Source organism: Amblyomma maculatum, chromosome 3 (genome assembly GCF_055883805.1).
Source record: "Amblyomma maculatum isolate TAMU_Amacu chromosome 3, ASM5588380v1, whole genome shotgun sequence".
Classification (NCBI taxonomy): domain Eukaryota; kingdom Metazoa; phylum Arthropoda; class Arachnida; order Ixodida; family Ixodidae; genus Amblyomma; species Amblyomma maculatum.
The window spans coordinates 179,380,908-179,401,232 of record NC_139346.1 but is presented as its reverse complement, the minus strand read 5'-3'; the positions used below and the strand labels follow the sequence as shown (position 1 = coordinate 179,401,232).

General features: G+C 44.1%; 1 protein-coding gene across 1 annotated transcript in view; it reads right to left on the bottom strand.

Annotated features, from left to right (window-relative positions):
- LOC146197063 (uncharacterized) overlaps positions 1–20,325 on the bottom strand; it is a 126,963-nt gene that overhangs the window by 56,001 nt on the left and 50,637 nt on the right. The window contains exons 2-3 of the mRNA XM_084596437.1: positions 19,434–19,512; positions 13,509–13,625 (exon numbers count right to left, since the gene is read on the bottom strand). Of these exons, the coding sequence (XP_084452563.1) occupies positions 13,509–13,625; positions 19,434–19,512 (196 nt within the window). The remainder of the gene's footprint in view (positions 1–13,508; positions 13,626–19,433; positions 19,513–20,325) is intronic.

Genomic DNA, 20,325 nt, shown 5'->3' with positions numbered 1-20,325 from the left:
ACAGAATCTGATACCGCCTAATTTTAACCAATTTATAACTCTTATTCGTATATAATTCAGAAGTGCTGGCATTTCGAATCGAAAAGAATAATAAACACCAGAAAAAACATAGACACTGGAGGACGCTCAAGTCAGATTGGCACCGTCCTTCACTCTTCTGCCTCATATGCCACGCATATATGTTTATCCTTGCAGCATTTCACATCCTTGATTATAATAAAGCAAGAGTCCCGAACAAATCTCTTCACCGCCGATATATACAAGCTGCGATAATATTACAAGGCCTATTATTGCGACAGCAATACTGCTCTAGGTTTCGAGCCTTCAGCGTAGCGCGGCCGGTAGCCACGTCTTGCCCACGTGACGCTGTGACGTCACTACCCACGTGATACTAGAGTGTGGGCTGGCAGGAGCTGCCAACTTCGGTCTCTCGTTTCAGATGGGACGGTTATGTCAGAATCAGCCTGCCAGGCCCCTGGCGTTCACGTTCATACGGCTTGTTTAAAGCGGGGCTTTAACCAAGCCGTTCTGATTACATTGTCCGAGTAATGGAGAGTATCAAGCCGTCGCCTACACAACCTGCTGGAGTTATTAGGTCCATCAGCAACAGCAGTTGTGATCTCCTCAATGAATATAATTGGCAGCATTTTTTTTTTTTTTTTTGCCAAATCTGGAAACCTTTGAGCGAACTCCATGACTTAGGCACTGCTGTTTATCTATACACCTTTTGCTGCAAAAAGTGACTCTGTGCTTAAATATTACTCACTGCTGCTATATACTCGGAGCACAAAGATTACAGCAGAAGAACATTACCCTCTTACCTTCTCACTGGTTTTAATTTTATTGGACTCCGGCAGGGTGGCGCAGTGGTTAGGGCGCTCGAATACTGTGCCCAAGGATGCGGGATCGAATCCCGGCCTCGGCGGCCGCTTTTCGGTGGCGACGAAAAGCAAGGCGCCGTGTACTATGCGATATCCATGCATGTTAAAAGCCCCAGCTGATCATATTTCCGAACACTTCCACGACGGCGTCTATCATAGCCTGAGTCGCTTTGGGACGTTAAACTCCAAAGATCAAACCAAATTGTAATGGCTAAGTAATCTTTGAACCACGGCTGAAGTATCGCTAGCTCGTTCTAAAAAAAACAGAACATGGATAAAACAATTTCCTAGATTGTTTTCTTAAGGTTAGAAGCTGGATGATTTAAATAGTCAAAGAAACTGACAAAAATGCTCCATCTCGTTGAAGGCAGAACTGCCGTTCGACAGCGTGAACATCGCGGCAATGCCGAGAGGGGAAACTGAAGGCCACGAATGTTAATAAGCTAGTCGCAACCTAAAAGCAAAATATAATAGCGAGAAACCTAAGACAGTATTGCTTTCCCCGGGGACCTAATTAAGGAGCAGTCTTCTCATAGTTTACCGCGCAGCTGCCCGCAACGCAAAATTTATGGTCTCGAGTTGGGTGAAACACATCCCTTATTAATGAAGAGCACGGAGAGGGCGACGAATTTTCCTTACCCCTTCAATCTAGCGGCCACTGCAGGCGCCTAAGAGTTGCTTTATTTTTAGTTCTTCGCTCTGGTCTTCGCGACGTCTACCCAGAGGGGACACCACGCCTCCCATTGAACGCACTGATGAACACCCGGCGCGCCTCCCGGGGCGGGCACCATCCACTTCGGACATGTTGGGCGGTGTAGCTCTGTTCCAGCCCATGGCGTTATCCGATCTGTAGTCATTAGAAGCGTTGACAGAGAGGGATTAATAAAAGAGGATCGAACGTCTGTGCGACGCCTCAATGGGACAACGCTCCGTAATTAATCACCGCGGAACACAAGTGCGACTTGCATGAGGGGGCGTCTCGCTGGCGTTTGATACGACCACGGAATGGAACACGTTGAACGAGGATGCAAAAAAAAAAAAAAAGAAAACAGCCAAGAAAGAAAGAGGACACGCCATAAGGGCACAGAAACTTGGCATGGCGACAACGGTACGTATCTGCTGTGGCGTCCACTTTCGAGATCAAGGGCGCGGGTAGAAACACGGACAATGCGACCGGGTTTTGATACTAGAGCAACAAAGAAATAAATTACAGGACTGCGCTTAAGTATGCCTAAAAGCGTGGAAATGGCTAAATCCACTTTACGAAACTGTGTTCACTAACTGCATCATCATCATAAAGCTATTATCATCATTATGAACTAAATATACCGTAATTAAAATCGATAGTACCATCATTATCATTATCAGTAACCACAGCGTCATTATCACTACTGCCGTTATCATTATCATTATCACGAACTTCATCGTCGTTGAAACCGATGCTATCTTCTTGATGCTAGACAAGACTTATGATAGGTCCGGCGTGGAGTAGTGGCTTGCGTCCTTGAGTGGAGGTCAGGGGGATACCACTAAGCGTAGGAAGCTGGGCTAGCTGGTTTCTAGTACAATTGCCAGACATTATTCAAGCGCACCAAGAACACTTGGACGAATGTAGAAGATACAACACGAACGTCGGTGAACACTCACCGATGCAGGTCACTTTGTTAGGTGCGGAATTCTGCCACATCTGTGCTTCCTTCAAGGCGCAAAAATTTTCAAGACATACATTCCACGATGATTCTGTAGTGAGGCTGCAAGGACCACAGAATCGCTGAGGAATGCATGTCTTGTAAATTTGTGCGTCTAGAAAAAAGCAAAAGCGCAGCAGAAATCTGCACATAACAATGTGACCTGCATCGGTGACTGTTCACAGGCGTTCGTGTTATTTCTTCTACCTTCGGCCATGTGTTTTTCGTGCCCTGGAATAATGTCTCACAATTTTCTCTGGGCCTACGGATGTAGGAATGTTTTTACTTTAAAGATGGTCTGAGTTGTCTGGCAATGCCGCGGAATACACTTTGGAAGAGCGCTTTTCGTGGAGGACCAGAGCGGTCAGGTTCTATGCAATATATCAATTAGCATTTGTGCAGCCGTAAGTACAATTATTCACCTGATGGTCGCCTGTGATGGTCTGACGGGTGTTCTTATGAATTTGGCCTTATTCTTTGCACGCCCCCTGAAAAAAGCGGTTTGGGTGGGAGCTGATATAGCATAGCGCGTAGCCAGGGCTTATCGATGATTGGGCTCCGCGCGTCCGCTGACAGCATGTGGTGCCATCTGGCGCCTCATGGCAACCTATGCATGCGTAGTGGCCCATGCTGAAACGGATCATTATGGCGTAACTATGAATGGTGCCATGGTATAGCTCATTAATGTTGACGATGTAGTCAAAACGAGCAAATTCATCCTCGCGAAGGAAAAATGCGATTTAGCAGAAGATACAGCAATCTACCGGAACGAAATGATAACATCGCAAATAAGTCCCAATTCATTTCATTCGTTTTTGCATTTCTTTTTTATCTTATTATAACTGATCCACGGAATTGCGGTGCTCGCGCAACCACATCTAGATCAAGATTAGAGAGCGAATGGAGCAAGAAAAAAGGGGAAACAACGATTAAAATATGTCGCGTATATGAAGGTAAGCAGGAGAAGGAAAAACACGTTTAAGCCCCGTTTAATGAGACATCACCCCCGAGAGCTTATTCATCGCGAGTTAGGGGGTCTTCGGCACGCCTTAAATTCGCGGCTTTATCGCGAAGTCTCGGCTTTCCAGTCTTAAGCACAAAGTAAGACAGAAAGCTCTGACAATTCTCTTGTCCAGGACACGTATTTGGCTCCAGAACTTGTACGCGCACTGGCCATACTTTTCCAACCTTCACAAGTCGGTCATGTCTGGTCGGCGGCGCCTGAATGCTTTACTTAGCATCGCCGTTTATACTCGTGGTGTGCGCTAATTGTCTTTTTTTTATTCTCCGGCATTGAATAAAATCTTTTGCAAGCCCTGAGCCGCAGCTCTTTAAAGCGGGCTTTAAGAAGCTGCTTCGGTCTGCGGTTAAGAGCGGTGAGTGAAGCAGTTTAGCACCAACGTAAAATGGAAGGAATACAGTCTGCATTTGTTTAAAGCTTCTCTGTACTAATGGAGGATATGGCATCTATGTGTGCCTTGTAGAGTCTCACGACCGTTATCAGTGACAATAGACTACGCTACGTGCCTGGCACTGCGAGATTAATAATAAAGGAGCTTCATTCCGTCCTAGAATGGCGAATTACGTGGGGCTACACGCAAAAGTGATCCTATGCATCTTTTGCAATACCCTCAATATTGTTTGGTTGTGGCAATCCTTAGTTAAAAAATATCAGTTCATTGCCAGTGCTCTCGTTACCTCAGGAACAAAAGAACAAAAACTGAATGTAATCCTGACGCTTATTGTTCGCTTAGGACAATTACAGGGCTGACTGGGCAAGAAGCACTTTCGACACAAGAGCACGGACAAAACTACCTGCGAAAAAAAAAGCATCCACACGGCGTTCAGTAAGCCTGGCTTAGTGTAAGTAATATGTGTCGTGAATACCATATGTTTTTTCCTCAATATCGTTCGTCTCATCTGGTAGAGTTCACCTGGCACTATCGTGCTCTCTGTAGAGGCGTAGCTGCGTTTGGACTTCTCATCACAGCCCGCCTTGATGCCAATCTATCACAACCAATCAGAGTTTGCGTCACGTACGTGTTGCCTTGGTGCGTGGAGCGATGAGTTTCTTGGCGTCACCGCGTTCTGACAAATAAGCGTGGCGGGGTGTTACGCCCATGCAGCGGAACCGATGTGCAAACGCCCATCGTTACGAAATGGTCCTACTATTTAGGGATTTATCGCCGAAACGCGCACAAATGTGCCCAAAGACCTAATCCCAAAATCTCGCATCATTTACTTCGTCGAACATTAAGCGAACACTTATAGGGATCCATGACCCAGAATATATATGCAGCAATGTAATTATGTTCCATGCGCGTTGTCCATATGAAGGCAGAGGCTACGTGTAAATGAGTTCGAATAACACATTCATAGAAGACGAACAAAATCATAAATGTGTCTCACTTGAAACATTATTACTCGAGAGTACCTTCTCACTATACAAGTCCCACTCGAGCTGCAATTTCTTTGCTAACCGTATTCTGGGGGTAAGCGTAATTAAAGCTTGAACTGTCACTGTGCTACCAAGGATTATAAAATGTTTCAGAGCAGTCAATTTAAAGCAATTCCTAAAGAGCAAAGGTTTTCTTTACAAATCTGACTTGCAAAGCTCGTCTTCTAACTTTTGTTTCGTCGGCTACGGCCGAACCAGGTCACTGCAGTGCGCTCCACTGACAGAGACAACCGTTCTCAAAGAGGATTGGTAATTAGAGAGCCTAAAAGCGGACACTTTACGGAGTTTCCGGGCTTTTATTGCGACTACAGAGAACTGTCTAACTTTTATTGACCGCGCTGCCTTCGTCATTAAGTAAGTCTGGGAAGAGAGTCTCGGCTCACAAATTGATCGCTAGAACAATTAGAGGACCCATGATCGTTACCACTCTGCTAAAAACTGCACTGCGAATCGGCGAAAAGTATCGACTCGAAGAGACTTTCTACTATGCGTGTGACTGAGCGAAGCTAAACGGCACACATAAAGAATTCAAATTGCAACAGGCTCTGGATTATAAAAGCAGTCCTTGGGAGAGGCCATTCACGAAGCCAATAAAGCGAACGCGGCGAATGAGACCTAGCGAAGATGGAAGCAATGAAGACGATAAAAGAACACTACATATAAAAAACAAGATTGGAAATGCACACCCGTTTAAAGTATTTCGAATGGAGAGGCCTATCGATACGGCTCAGGGGTGTCGGGAAGCAAAAAAGTGCCTCATCTACGCTTTACTATGTTATTTAATTGAACTGGCGGTTCTCCAAGGAGGCAGTAACTTTCGAGGCCAGAAACTATGTCTTGCAGTCTTTCTGTTTGAACACATATTGAGCGTGGCGTATGACCAAGGATGGAAATACCATTGTCAATTTAGAGAAAAGTCAGTTAGAATGAAGGATATTTTTCTGAATTTGTAAAGCAGTATGTAGCTGTAATGTAATTTGTTTTAACCATACAGACGGCCATCTCGCTTTCGCTTGGTGGACTGCAGAAAAGTAGGGCCGGAACCGAATGTTACTGCGTATAGCAGAAATGTAGGCTATCATTAGTGGTAGCGCATAGCGCCGTTCTTCGTAAAATAAATGAGAAATACTACGCCGCACTACCACCCATTAAAACCCAAAGCATGCAACACCATTTTTGTAACCCGTTATTACACCCAGTAAGCTGTGCATGTTTAGAAAAACACAGACTCCAACCAGTAAAATGAAATTTGATGTTGATGTTTCGGCGCCCATAACCGGGACCTTGTTCAAAATGAGATCATTCTAACAAAGGCTCGTCTTTAAAGCTAGTGTAATTGCCGCAAGGATCGTGCGTAAAATAGACTTCCTTCGTTGTGATTGGCATGTATGACGTTGTCCGTATTATGAGTGATTCGAGACGAAGCCGTGACGTTGCCAGTTTTTATTTTCTGACAGTTCTAGCCTCTTACCAAGCAATCACGTGTTTATGCGTGACTGCGCGCTCTGCCAAGGCGTTACTGCGAGTATTTTAATTCTGCACATCACGAGCATGTTCTTGTAGGCTCTTCTTGTAACTTCCAGTTTCGCCGATGTAGGAGCCCTTGCTATCTGCGCAAGGGATGGTGTAGACAACTCCTGTGAATATTTCTTTTCGCAACTGCTCTTTCACATTCATCAGCTGCTCTCGCATTTTCCAGACACTCACATGTTTTCGGAATATACAGAATAGCCCGCGTTTCTAAGGGAGAGAGGGGCGTCACGTTGCCGAGGTAGTAACAGTTGTCGTTCAGTACATGTTATGCAATGATTTTGTAACCACAGCCAGCCAGATCCTTCCGTACCCTTGCTGCGGCCCCAGCAGTGTCAGTGGTGCATATTCTTTTGGCATGCTGGATTAAACTGCTAACAACAGTCCTTTTGTGACCGACATTATGGACCGAACTGAAATGTCGGTATCGGCCTGTGTTGCGTATCCTCTATTTATACGCTAAATGGCAAATTTTAGCTTCAGCCGAGGACGTCCAGGAACAGTACACTGCCGCACCCCTCTTCTTCCAACGTGAACTGAATGGCGTCTTCCAGGCTGTTCAAGTGTGTTGAAAATTGGCTCAGCTCGTCCTTATAAGTTATGCAAAAACAATTGGCGATGTAACGGCGCAGATATTACAGGAATAAATAAAGGACGCTAACGCCCTTCGCTCCAATACTTCAGTGTAAGATCAGCGGCCACCACCAAAACTGAAGCACCCATGGGGCCTCCATGGATCTGCTTGTAGAAGTTAACCATCAAAATAAAGCAGTTATTGATTTACTTTGCCTGTAGTGGCTGTGCATGCCACTTAATTGCTATGTTTTATTACGTTTTCAACCATTGCGACCACTAATCAGCTGTTCAGGTATATTCTTCACGTTGGCTTGTCTGCAGATTAAGACCATTGAAGCTTCATCTGACTGTATTTGGACGTGGAAAGGGGCCGCGTGTACAACCTTCCATGAAGATCATTAAATTGTACTCAGGAGCTCTTTCTGCCAGGATATAAAGGTTGCAGAATTCGGCAACTCTGTACTTTGGAACACATACTGTTTTCGGTCGAATATGTGTACTTTCGACCTTCTGTTGAATATCTTTCAGGGGAATTTCACAGCATTATCGAAATTAATTAAACAGCTGAAAGTTATAATGATGCGCTATTTAAGGCCGAAATTGGGCGGATGCCAGCTGATACGATTTATCAACCAAACGAACGTGGTCTGGTTGTGTATTCTTATCAAATATACATCATAAAAAGACAGCTGTAATGAAATGAATTAGCGCAGTACTATATTTAGACAACCAAAGCAGTTCTAGTTCTTGGCATGGTGGTGTCTTATTTCTTTTTCTTTTAGTTGATAGCAGAAATTGAAACTCATGTTCGATTTTCGCTACCAACTTTAGCAACTCCCTAATTATTTTCTTTGTCTCACACCTGTGCATAGCAGTATAGGAAAGCTTTTCAGACACTTATACTACCTTCCGTTCTCAAACAAAAAACAAGATTTGAGGCCTGAGGGCAGCATGCTTCAGTTAACCGGCACCCTTGGTCTCTGCACATCACAGCACCTCATCCTGACAGCGCCGCTGATGTAGTTTCTCCTTAATGTTCGTTGTGACTGTCAACACTACGACAGAGGATATCCCGCACGAAATTATCAAAGCTGTCTTAGAAGGCAGTGAAGAGCCGGCTTTCAGACTCTCGTTTGTTATTAAGGACATTTGTGTAACAGCAAAGTAATCGTTTACCTATAATGTATGCTGAAGCTTGGTGGATCTAACTTCTACGTTTCTCGCTTCGGCGAGATTCCTTTGCGAAGAGAAAATCCTTTGCACAAAGATAGTGCATTTTAGAAAATATGGCGTGAATTAGTGCTGCTCTGCAAGAAATTGAGAGCTATACACATAACAGTGCATTTGCCGGTCCTTCCATGAACTACCAAGGTATGAACAAAGGCGGTCACATAAACCGCGACACCGCTATACCCTCCTTAATGCAGTTACCCCACCGAAAACAAAAAAAAAAAAAAAGAACCTATGGAACACGGCTCTAAATGCACATTTCCTTCTTCTCCTCGCAATATGAGCTTCCCTTGTAGTCCCTGGCGCGAGGCTCGCCGAGCTCGTTCGTGAGCCCGGCTTTGTTAGAGGAAGCATCTTGGCTTGTGTTCCGGGATTCTTATAATATAGTTCCCTTGCAAGTTCCTCACTGGTACAATCAACAAGGAATGCAACGCTCTTTGCTTCCTGCTACAAAACGGTGTGGGAGGATGCCGACGTAGGGTGGGAAAGAGCTTCGCTCGATACCGGCGGGGAATAAAAGGCATGGTGACCTGCGATGAGCACAAGAAAAATGCTGCGGACCAGACTTCGGTACGAGAAAGTGGACAGCAAGGAGAGGTTGCAGAGAAAGGTCCTATAGAACGGATGCCGACATCCTGCTCAAAGCACCCGAAAGAGGATTAGAAGCTCCAGATAAATCTCCACCGGCGCGGTCGTAATCCTTTTAGTGCGGTAGCTCTCAAGGTGACATGGAGTTCTCATTACATGGCGTACCTACTGCCCGACCCCGCAGAACATCGTACATCTCGACCGCCGATGTTTCTTCTTCTCTCTTAGGTATCTTTGTTTTATTTCAAGTTTCGTCGCGAAGAATGATTACAAAGAAAGAGTTCTCAAGCTCGCAAAAGCCGGAGAATACGAAGAGCATCTAATCGATAGTAATCAGAGCTCTTCGAACAATGTTGCTTCATGAACCTGACTGGCTCCTGGATTTAGCGAGAGCGAGGAATGTAAAACTTGACAAAAGCATACATCTGCAACATGATATTAGAACGGGGATTTTTTGCAGAATGAAGCAGCTCTGGGCGCTTGGCAGTCATATTCTTACTCTGATACTGAGAGCAACCAGTGCCCGACTAGAAGAACCATTTTCTTGGATAAAAAAAAAAGCAAAACGCTTTACAGCAAAAGGTTGCATGTAAAATTTCGACCTACACAAAAGAAAAGGTTATGGCGAAATATGTCTTCAAAACGTGCTCAATCTACGGACTAATTCGCTGCTTTGCTGTAAGCAGAGCTTCTATATGTAGCTAGCACCAGCGCGATGCGCCTCTAGCCACATATTGTCAGCTGCGATAACGGCGCATAGTTTCTTTAAGACCTGTTTACTGTAAGCTCTATAAACAATCCACAAAAAAAAAGGAAACAATTATCGCTCTATTGTAACGTCGTGTGCTTACAGATACATTTAGTTCACAACTATAGTAAACTTTTTGTTTAAAAAGTTATAACGAAGCTTGGGACGATCGGTTAAACAAGAAACGACCCGAAAACGTAAAGGAAAGGGCTGCAGTGCAGTTTCAGCAAAAACCTCTGAAATTGAAAGGCCATTACTCTGTAAGGCCGATCCAATTTTCCATGAAGTAAATTCTCATGAAATTTGCCATTCATTTCTTTGTTTCGTATGGTTGCATAAGGTTAGTTTAAATTTGTCCTGACGGTATTTAAAACAACGTTTTCTTTTCAGATATTTCGCGACTTACAGGTTGCATTTTTAAGGTGCTCTCCTTTGCATGTATTTTATTGATAGCGTTAAAAATGTCCAATTAATCAGAAAATGCGGCGTGGACGTCGGTTCTCGGAGCGAAAAAGCACGGGCATGGCACTGTAATATGGAAGCTGGCCGCTGGAGTGACCGCGAACCAATTCTTCGTTGGTTTGTGTGACTTAACGAGACCACATGGTATCAGAATGTTGGGAGGAGCAGCCATTCGGGTTGCTCCTTTGAGCTGGAGAGGTGGAATAATAACCAACCTTCCAGTGCTCTTGGATGCGAAGTGAAGGACGTTGTACCTAAGCTACACATGTACATTAATACGGCTTGGTTAAAGCGGCACTTTTTATTTCCGATGCTTACTTACGATACTGCGTCAAACCCTTACAGGCGGATCTCAGGTGTCCATCCAAATTTTATTTTCTTCTTACCTCTTTGTGACCATCTACGCTCTATATTACCAGCGTGTTGGAACGCCTGTGACAAAGATCAGACGAAGACAAGTGCGGTACTCAGGTTAGTCCCAAACCGGTCAGTCTCTGGGCTGCGCCTCTGTTTTATGTTTGTCATCACAATCTCAAACAACAGTTTCTTTTTTTTTTATCTCTTCAAAAACCAGACATCACCTGAAAAGTTCACTCCAGCTGAGCTAGGAGTCTTTTCGGCGGAAGTATACGTAACATCGGTTCGCCGGGACGTTGTGCCATATCAGCCTGGGTGTGTTACTTTATTGCCTAGAACCTTGCCGCAAAAAGTGGCGCCGTGCATTACACTCTCTACATTCCATTAGTTGCGGCGTTTGTAAAGACATTTGTCACAGATAATAGCTTCACAACAAGTTTTCAGATATTTATGACAATTGGCATATATCAGTAATTAAATGCGTAATGCGCATAGGTGACGACTCTTCCTTAAGGAGCGCTTCACAGAGTAGGAAAGAGTACTGCCCTTGGTTCAAGCATCGAAGTTGGTGCGTCATCGCTTGCTAGCCCTACGTGCGCACGCGCGAATTATACACCGGAGAAGGAAAGAAGAATAAATGAAAGCCATAAACAAGTCGTAATAAATGTCTCTATAATGCAGTGTTTCTAAGCGATCGTATTGAGTCATTTTATACAGTAGGAAATATTTAAATGAAGCATGTCGGCCAACCGATAAGACTAAGGAGATAAAGAACCTGGAAGGCAGTTCAAAATATTTCCGTTGTGAAGTTGTACCCTGGTGTTAGAAGAGAAGAAGGCGGCATTAACAACGTGCGGAGCAATAAGGTCAAGCGAATGAATCTCTTCAGCAAATCTACGCAGAAAAATTCATTTTTGAGCAAGTTGGTTCATGATACTACAGAACTGCAGCCAGCAAATCGACGTCACACACGCAATAACATACTTACACGAGGCTGACGAACGCATACTCAGCCTCGTGTAAGTGTTTTCATCCTTGTGTGGCGTCTATTTTTCCGCCGCAGTTTTTTTTTTTTTTTTTTTTTTGTAGCTACCTTTTATCGCAACGACTGTAACGTCAGCCTGCATTACTAAGCATTATCGTACGGCCTAAATGTGCTGCTCTCAACTTTGTTCGGAGCGCTGACTAATGCGCTAACTCACATTCTCCGTTTGGAAGAGGCAGCATTTCGCTAAGCCCCCTATGTGCGAGCGGAAGCATTCCGGGGAGCGGCGAAAGCCGAAGTGCCGCCATCGGCTTGTTTTATTCATGTGAACCGACGCGCGCCAGAGGTCAGCGCACGATTCAGGCTGAAACTGACCTGCTAGTGAGCGAACGTGCACTTACGCCTCGGGGACTATACACTTTTATGCCCACTTCTGTTGTATCCTTTGCTTACTACCAAGATACTGGGCCCAGGCCTCCAAGGCCACCGAAACTTCGCTATTAACGCGCATGTCTAAAACAGCGGCTCAACAGGAAAGTGAACTACTTGTTCTGTGCCAGTCTCAATAAATCCGTGCATCACAAGGCAGACTACAAGTGGCATCCACCAATGAACGACCTAGTTCGCCGGAGCACCTGTGATCAGGCGATGCCCAAGAGTGCAAAAATGCAATGCCCATTCAAGGTCGGTTAGGTTTCACAGATTAGGTTGTGACTTGAGTCCTAGTCCACTGGTGCCGTCTGCAACCTTCAGGACGCTGCGCTGTTTCGGTGTTTTTTGCGCAGGTTTTTGAGCATGTTTTTGCTTATGCTGTGCATTGAGTGCATTTTGGTATCTCATAAGAGTGGATGGCTTGCCTGTGCGATTTTATACTGGCTGCTGCTCACTCTTTAACGTCGTTTAATGCTGCTACGAACCTTTTGCTCATCTGTGGTTATTCAGCGTCGGAATCCGGTCAGTATCCGCATATTTCAGTTCACATCTTTACATATATATATTGTTCTTGCTTGCAAAAAAATGAATTCAGGGCCCTAGGCCCTGAACATGTCCTATTGGCAGCACATGTGGCTTCACTGCGGTTGGGTTTTGCAATTATTATTCTTGCTTGCAAAAAAATGAATTCAGGGCCCTAGGCCCTGAACATGTCCTATTGGCAGCACATGTGGCTTCACTGCGGTTAGGTTTTGCAATTATTGTTCTTGCTTGCAAAAAAAATGAATTCAGGGCCCTAGGCCCTGAACATGTCCTATTGGCAGCACATGTGGCTTCACTGCGGTTGGGTTTTGCAATTCTTGTTCTTGCTTGCAAAAAAATGAATTCAGGGCCCTAGGCCCTGAACATGTCCTATAGGCAGCACATGTGGCTTCACTGCGGTTGGGTTTTGCAATTATTGTTCTTGCTTGCAAAAAAATGAATTTAGGGCCCTAGGACCTGAACATGTCCTATTGGCAGCACATGTGGCTTCACTGCGGTTGGGTTTTGCAATTATTGTTCTTGCTTGCAAAAAAATGAATTTAGGGCCCTAGGCCCTGAACATGTCCTATTGGCAGCACATGTGGCTTCACTGCGGTTGGGTTTTGCAATTATTGTTCTTGCTTGCAAAAAAATGAATTTAGGGCCCTAGGCCCTGAACATGTCCTATTGGCAGCACATGTGGCTTCACTGCGGTTGGGTTTTGCAATTATTGTTCTTGCTTGCAAAAAAATGAATTCAGGGCCCTAGGCCCTGAACATGTCCTATTGGCCGCACATGTGGCTTCACTGCGGTTGGGTTTTGCAATTGGTTCCTACGATCTACGTATGATATTCCATAGCAGCACTTCGTAACCAAGGTGGTTATAACTGCTAACAGTGAATTTCTCTTGTTCTTGAATTTCATGAGATTATAGTACGCCGGAGATAGCGAGAAAAAGGCTCCTGGCTTCTTCAGCATACCAGATGGCTGTCTGATGAAAGCCTGCTATTATTGATCACTGTGACTTCAAGTATTATTTTATTTGGCTCACCTTTTGGTCCCAGCAATCCCGGCATGCCTTGAGGTCCATGCGGGCCAATGGTGCCAGGTTCCCCCGGAAACCCGCGGTCACCCCGCTCGCCTTTGTCTCCTTTGAGCCCTGGGTTACCTGCACAAACAGAGAAATTAGTAACCCACATACTGACTCGGATAACTGCCGAATCAATAAAGTGGATAAATAACACTTCAATCAATGCGCTCCTTTGTCCCCTTTATTTACTTCACAGCAAACGTTTACTATGTGGCATCATCTTAGCAATAAGTTAATATTATACCAAGCACGATCTGAGAGTTTATATTCGTGTGAGCAGGCAATAGAGATGGATAACAAATCTATAAAAGAAGCTGCGCGAGATCAGGTACTTCTTGCCTGTTAACTCACGTACTCCTCCTCCAAAATTCAGTGCCAAAAAATGGAATTTAAGATATTGCACTCTGAAAATAAAGATCCTGAGCGCTCTACGTTTCAAATAATAAAGTAATTATTATTAATCCTTAACGTTTATATCGTCTCTGCAGAAGTCAGCTACACCAGAGCATTTCTTTACTGGCTCACCTATGTGACTATTGATTGCCTCAGCACTACGGTTGGTGTAGGACTTAGAGCACTGCTCGAAGTGACTCACTGAACCTTCCATGGCATACATGACCGTTGCAAAGCACAACAAAACTTTGTAAGAACTGCAGCGATCTGCATTGCAGAAGTGCGAAAGCATGTGTGCTGGCTGCTCTTTGGTAGTCTAGCAGCTTCTACAGTGTCATGACTCAGCACTTTTGCAAGCCATGACTGACCATCAGTCATGAATATGACTCTGATTGACTTACACAAATCATGGGCTTCACAGTCATACACATTGGATCTTCAACCTGACTGACTCATAACAAGTGACTATGACTCACGACTAAACTATAATGACTCACAGGACATAAAATTTCTATACCACTTGTCATTACATAATTCATGGCTACCAGTTTCATTTTCATGTGACGTCGTGTCACGCGTTACAATTTGCTTTCATGTTTTGTTACCACGGTTTACGGACAATGCTTCTCAAAACATAGTCAAGTAAGGCTTTTGCCTGTATTACAGGGACGTGAGGAGGCTATACCCCACTCAGGGCATGTTTCTTTACATTTCAAAACGGTATACACGGTATATCCTCATTCACAAGAAATGGGACTCTAAGGACCTTAAAAATTACACACCAATCAGCTTACTGTCTGTTACGTATAAGGTATTTATTAAGGTAATCGCTAATGGAATCAGGACAACCTTAGACTGCAATCAAGCAAAGGATCAAGCAGGGTTTCGGAACCGGTACTCTACTATCGATCATATCCATACCATCAATCAGGTGATAGAAAAATGCTCGGAATATAACCAGCCCTTATACATAGCATTCATTGATTACGAAAAAGCATTTGACTCAGTTGAAACCTCGGCGGTGATGCAGGCATTGCGAAATCAGGGGGTATACGAGCCGTACATGAAAGTGCTGGAAGATATATATAGTGGCTGCACAGCAACCATAGTTCTGCATAAAGAAAGTAACAAAACTCCCATAAAGAAAGGTGTTAGGCAAGGAGACACAATCTCCCCAGTACTATTCACAGCTTGTTTAGAGGAAGTATTCAGAGACTTGGAATGGGAGCAGTTAGGGATAAGGGTAGATGGAGAATACCTCAGTAATCTGCGATTTGCTGATGACATTGCCTTGCTAAGCAACTCGGGGGATGAACTGCAAATAATGATTGATGACCTAGACAGACAAGGTAGAAAGGTAGGCTTGAAAATCAATATGCAGAAGGCTAAGGTAATGTTCAACAGCCTCAGGAAGGAACAGCAGTTTACATTAGGTAGCGAAATACTGGAAGTAGTAGGCGAATATGTCTACTTGGGACAGGTAGTAACCGCAGATCCGGACCATGAAAAGGAAATAACAAGAAGAATAAGATTGGGATGGAGCGCATTTGGCAAGCACTCGCAAATTATGACTAGCAGCTTACCGGTATCGCTCAAGAGGAAAGTATACAACAGTTGCATCTTGCCTGTACTCACCTATGGGGCTGAAATGTGGAGGCTAACCAAGAGAGTTCTACTTAAGTTGAGGACAACCCAGATGGCTATGGAACGAAAAATGGTAGGGGTAACATTAAGAGATAGAAAGCGTGCAGAGTGTGTCAGAGAAATAACTCAAGTTACCGACATTCTAGTGGAAATTAAGAAGAAGAAATGGACATGGGCAGGACATGTAGTGCGAAGAGAGGATAACCGATGGTCGCTGAGGGTAACTAACTGGATTCCAAGGGAAGGAAAGCGTAACAGGGGGCGGCGGAAAGTTAGGTGGGCGGATGAGATTGAGAAGTTCGCAGGGGTCAAGTGGATGCAGCTAGCACAGATCCGGGTTAAGTGGAGAAATATGGGAGAAGCTTTCGCCCTGCAGTGGGTATAATCAGGCTGATGATGATGATGATGATACACGCGACTCAAGGGCATAGCGTCTTGTGGTTCGCTCCGGGTGTCGTTAAGGACAGTCCACTACGTCGATATGTTATGGTGCCATACGAGAAGCTACGAGGGCCGACAAAATCTAACTCCGCTATTCTACTTTGACGTCCCCACGGAATGAAGATCACATCAGAAATTTTGGTCGCTGGGCATCAAGCTGACTCGATTTCTTTATTGCAACACATCCGTGATTAATGCAAAGGGTAGATGTGTCCGGGCGCCTGCTGCCACTTTCTTTCCCTTAGTATACAGTCAGCAGTTAGCGCACAAAACGGAGAGATCATTATTTGGCGAAACCAGTTATTTCTTTGGTTTAGCCGTACAGCCATGCACTTTTCTTACCAACACTTATTTATTCACAGATGCAAAACTTGAGTTCCGTGTAAGAGCGAAATTTATAACAGCGAGTTGGCGTGATAGAGTTTGTTTTGCATGGTTTTGCTCAGCGCCTTGTGTCGTGCTCTCTATTGTCACTGTGTCCCGTTCCTCTCGCTGTTCCATCACATCATCATAGCGTTCTGTAATCGTTAAAATTAGTGGAAATCACATCGCGCAATTCTTCGCTCATTACACCTCTACTCTTCCTCGTCATCAGGCTTGAACTTCACACGGTAGATAACCAAAAGGTTATTACTTCGGCAACCACTCTTATGTTGCATATTCTCTAACCTGCGACGGAGCCTCATCCGTTCATGTTAGCCACCCTCAGCGTTCTTCACAAGGCAGCCACTGTCAGGTCGCTCTCTCCTCTTCTACACAAGTGAAAGGAAGAGTCGCCGCTCTCCACTTAGGTGCCTGTCAATGGTAGCAGGTGGCCTATATTTTGGTCAACAATAATTTTATTTCAAAACATTTTAAACGAATAAATTATTGAAATTCTTCCAATATTATTTACATTACGTAATCAAGGTCTTCTCTGCTGTCACTGCATATTCTGATCTAGAGTGCAGAGCATTATAGTAGCATCAATTCTCTCACCGCGGGGGCTGTGAAAAGCGCACTACGAGGGCCAAATAAAATTTACATGACATGCGCCACAGGCCAGAGTAAACGGAAGAACAGTGTAAATGAAGTAAACAAACTGTACTTTATAGAGCGGTCCACGCACTGTGGTGCCGATAATTACGACCATGTAAATCTTGAACTTCTCTCAACGAAATGATGTGTAGCGGAGAAAGAGGAAGAAAGCAGGCAGGACACGAGCGGAAGCGCTGCAATTTTAACTAGTTTGCATAACGAGTTGTTTCTAAAAGCATGTATTTCTATTTATTATCCGCCGCATTGGCGGCACGTGCATAAAGGCTACGCTGATTTGAAATTACAGGTTCTTGTTTGTCTCGAATAAAAGTCCGGTGTCTAATATATGTGCCTGTACTTATAAGCGTGCTATGTTGCATCGCCAAGTCCAATTCACCATCCTTTGCTAGATAATGTGGCAATGGCATGGCCACAACAAGACAAGACAAATTGGGTGCAGGTAACAGGCTACACCAGAATAGTTTAATTTTAAAGACACACGCAAAAAAGAGAAAGAATAGATCGACTTGAAGCTCAAATGGTCCGGCTGATCACACTGTCTGCGCTTCTATTATAGCTTTACCGCTGTTCAATACAGCTTCTCGTGTGTGTCATCTTCGTTTTTCTTTGCGTTGTCGTGTAGTCCAAGTAACCAAAGATTACGTATTTTTTGCAAAGATTGTTCCAACAAAATCCTGACAAGTCCAGATGATACCCAGGCGTACAAACGACATAAAATAACAGGCGATTGCTGGCACTCAACTTTAATCACGGAGGAGGATCTGTAACCTTCTGCATAATCAAAAGATTTGTATTTATTTCTGAATAAAATTTGAACTTTGAACTTTGAACCTGTAATATATATCATCTAGCGCATCAAAGGAATCGAATCAGCAGAAGGAGCAAAAGATTTTTTCTTTTGAGAGCGTTTCGTTGCCTATATACACATAATGATGTAAGTTGCAGTGGTCTTATTTGATGATGTGTGTAGTCTCTACCATCTCTAATTCTATTGCTGACCAATAACTTTGCCCTTTAGAGACGTGAAAAGATTGGACAACACTTTCAGTGATGCGTTGTTAGTGCTCTTAAGTTATTTTGTTTTCTTTTTGATATGTCGCTTAGAATGTGTATGGAATTTAAAAAATCGCTCGTTTGGCGGACATAGAGGGGTCTATGGGCAAAAGCTATGCGAAAAGCAATGACTAACGTAAACTACACCAACTGCTGCGCTTTGTGTTCAAGGACATTCATCGAGGTTGAGCTGATTTTAATTAAAGGATTAGATACTGCTCAGGGCTCGGCTGAACCACGCCACGGAGCTATTGCCGCGAAACCTTCAAAACAGTATTTGTTGTTTTTTGGCGGCCGCCGGCATACAGGCTTATCACTCTGATTCTGGACCGCGTATCGGTTCCGTAATCTTTGTTTGTTAATGCTCGATGTCGCGAGTCACACCTTTATCAGTTTTGTTGTAGCACAAGATGCACCGAGATCTGTCTCGAAGGTTCCGGCCACTCGGGTGTCTTTCCACAATGTTCCAGCCCGTGCTGATAGCTGTTTGCGACGTTATCTAGATTGTTCTGTGCAGCCTTTAAATTGAGCGTTGCCGAGTGTGACGGGCATTCTTTGTTCGACGATCGACGAGCACGTTTGTTTCTATCGCCGCCGCCGAGTTGCTTAGTTCTTTAGCGGGCGCAAGTCAGGCCAAATAAACAGTTTCTTTAGTACGATCATCGACCCTTCATTTGTGTCGCCGACCTCGTCACCACTACGTGACACTATTGTACATTTGTTGCGTTGAGTATTGTCAGCAAGGGAGGGCAACTGCTTCAGGGCAACCAGCTGTTAAGCGATCGTTGTGGAATTCATAGGCATCGCCAGACGCCCAGCAGTACATCCTTTTCCTCTCGAAAGTGTCAATCAATTAAAGTCATAAATAAGGCTGCTTGGACTTTATTTGAGGATGAAGTGCTTCATGCTTTTCAATCCTGGTGCTTAATCCATTATTGATTTTTCAGTCACCGCCGCAATGTTTGTGTTACTTTTCTTTTCCGCCTCTGTAGAGGCAAGCAAATAGGGTTGGGATGTGAGCTGCCTAAGAAATGTTGATAGCGTCGGTTTAAAATTAACCGTAATCGTTCCAATAGTGTCGTTTTTACCGAAATTGTAAAGTGGAGCGGGGTCCAGCTGTAGCTATCAGGAATAATATGAACATCAGCCTCTTAAAGTGCATAAGAAAGCAGGGGAAAAATGAAGCATGTAACGTGCCTAAAGAGCGTTGAGTACTTCTCCAAGTCGCTTAAAGAAATAACGCGAAATACGCAACACGGCCTAGCCCAGGTCTACGCGGGAGCAAACGAGACGCATGGCCATGTTACATGTACTGACCGGGATATCCCGGCGTGCCCTTCTCCCCGGGTGGACAATACTGGCGCGATGACTCGCAGAACTCCTGTAGGACCACCAACTGCGAAACGATAAAAAAAGAAGCGAAAAACAATGTAAATACTGCAAAGTTTCTTATAACACTTAGCATAAGCTTGATCATTACGGTCACCATTATCAACTATGTTGAGTCTTATGTAAGTACAAATGCCTCTCCTGCTGATCTCCAGTTAGACTTTTCTTGTGTCTTGTTGCTCAGCAGGATACCAGCGTTTTAATTTAATCGATATAATAAAGTTATTACATATATTGGAAGAAATATTGTGTTTAAGTTAATCAGTTAAGTTAATATGCCTGAATTTCAGGCAGCTGCTAAATTGCGCCCTGACTTCTTTGACACGTTGCGATCACGTTCTTTCGCCCTTTCATTAAAGCATCGCAAAGTTTGGCCGGTGTATACTTCCATATGATTGTGGAACTTGAGATATGACCTCTGCGGGAGATATTTTTTTTATTAATACCATAATTCATCGTAAATCCTTCCTGTTAATCATATTTAGTGATCATTGAGCACATGTTAACGTCTTAGATGGAGACGCAAACAATAACAGACCCCATACTTATCTACTATGAAAATAATTACTTGCAACTTTTTGAACGCGATAGTGTTAAAGGACCCTTTCACCGAAAATCTGGCGTCGGCGCTGGTGTTGGCGTTGTGAGAAAAAAATCATGAAGATGATATCTGAATCAGCCTGCCAGGACCCTTGCAGTTACGTTAACCCTATGTCACGCAGGCACATTCATTTCGTTTGGTTAAAGCGGGGCTTGATATGTTGGCTGGTAGCCTGTGCTGTCACCTCATAGATTCAAAGATGGAGCCTAAGTGTCCCCC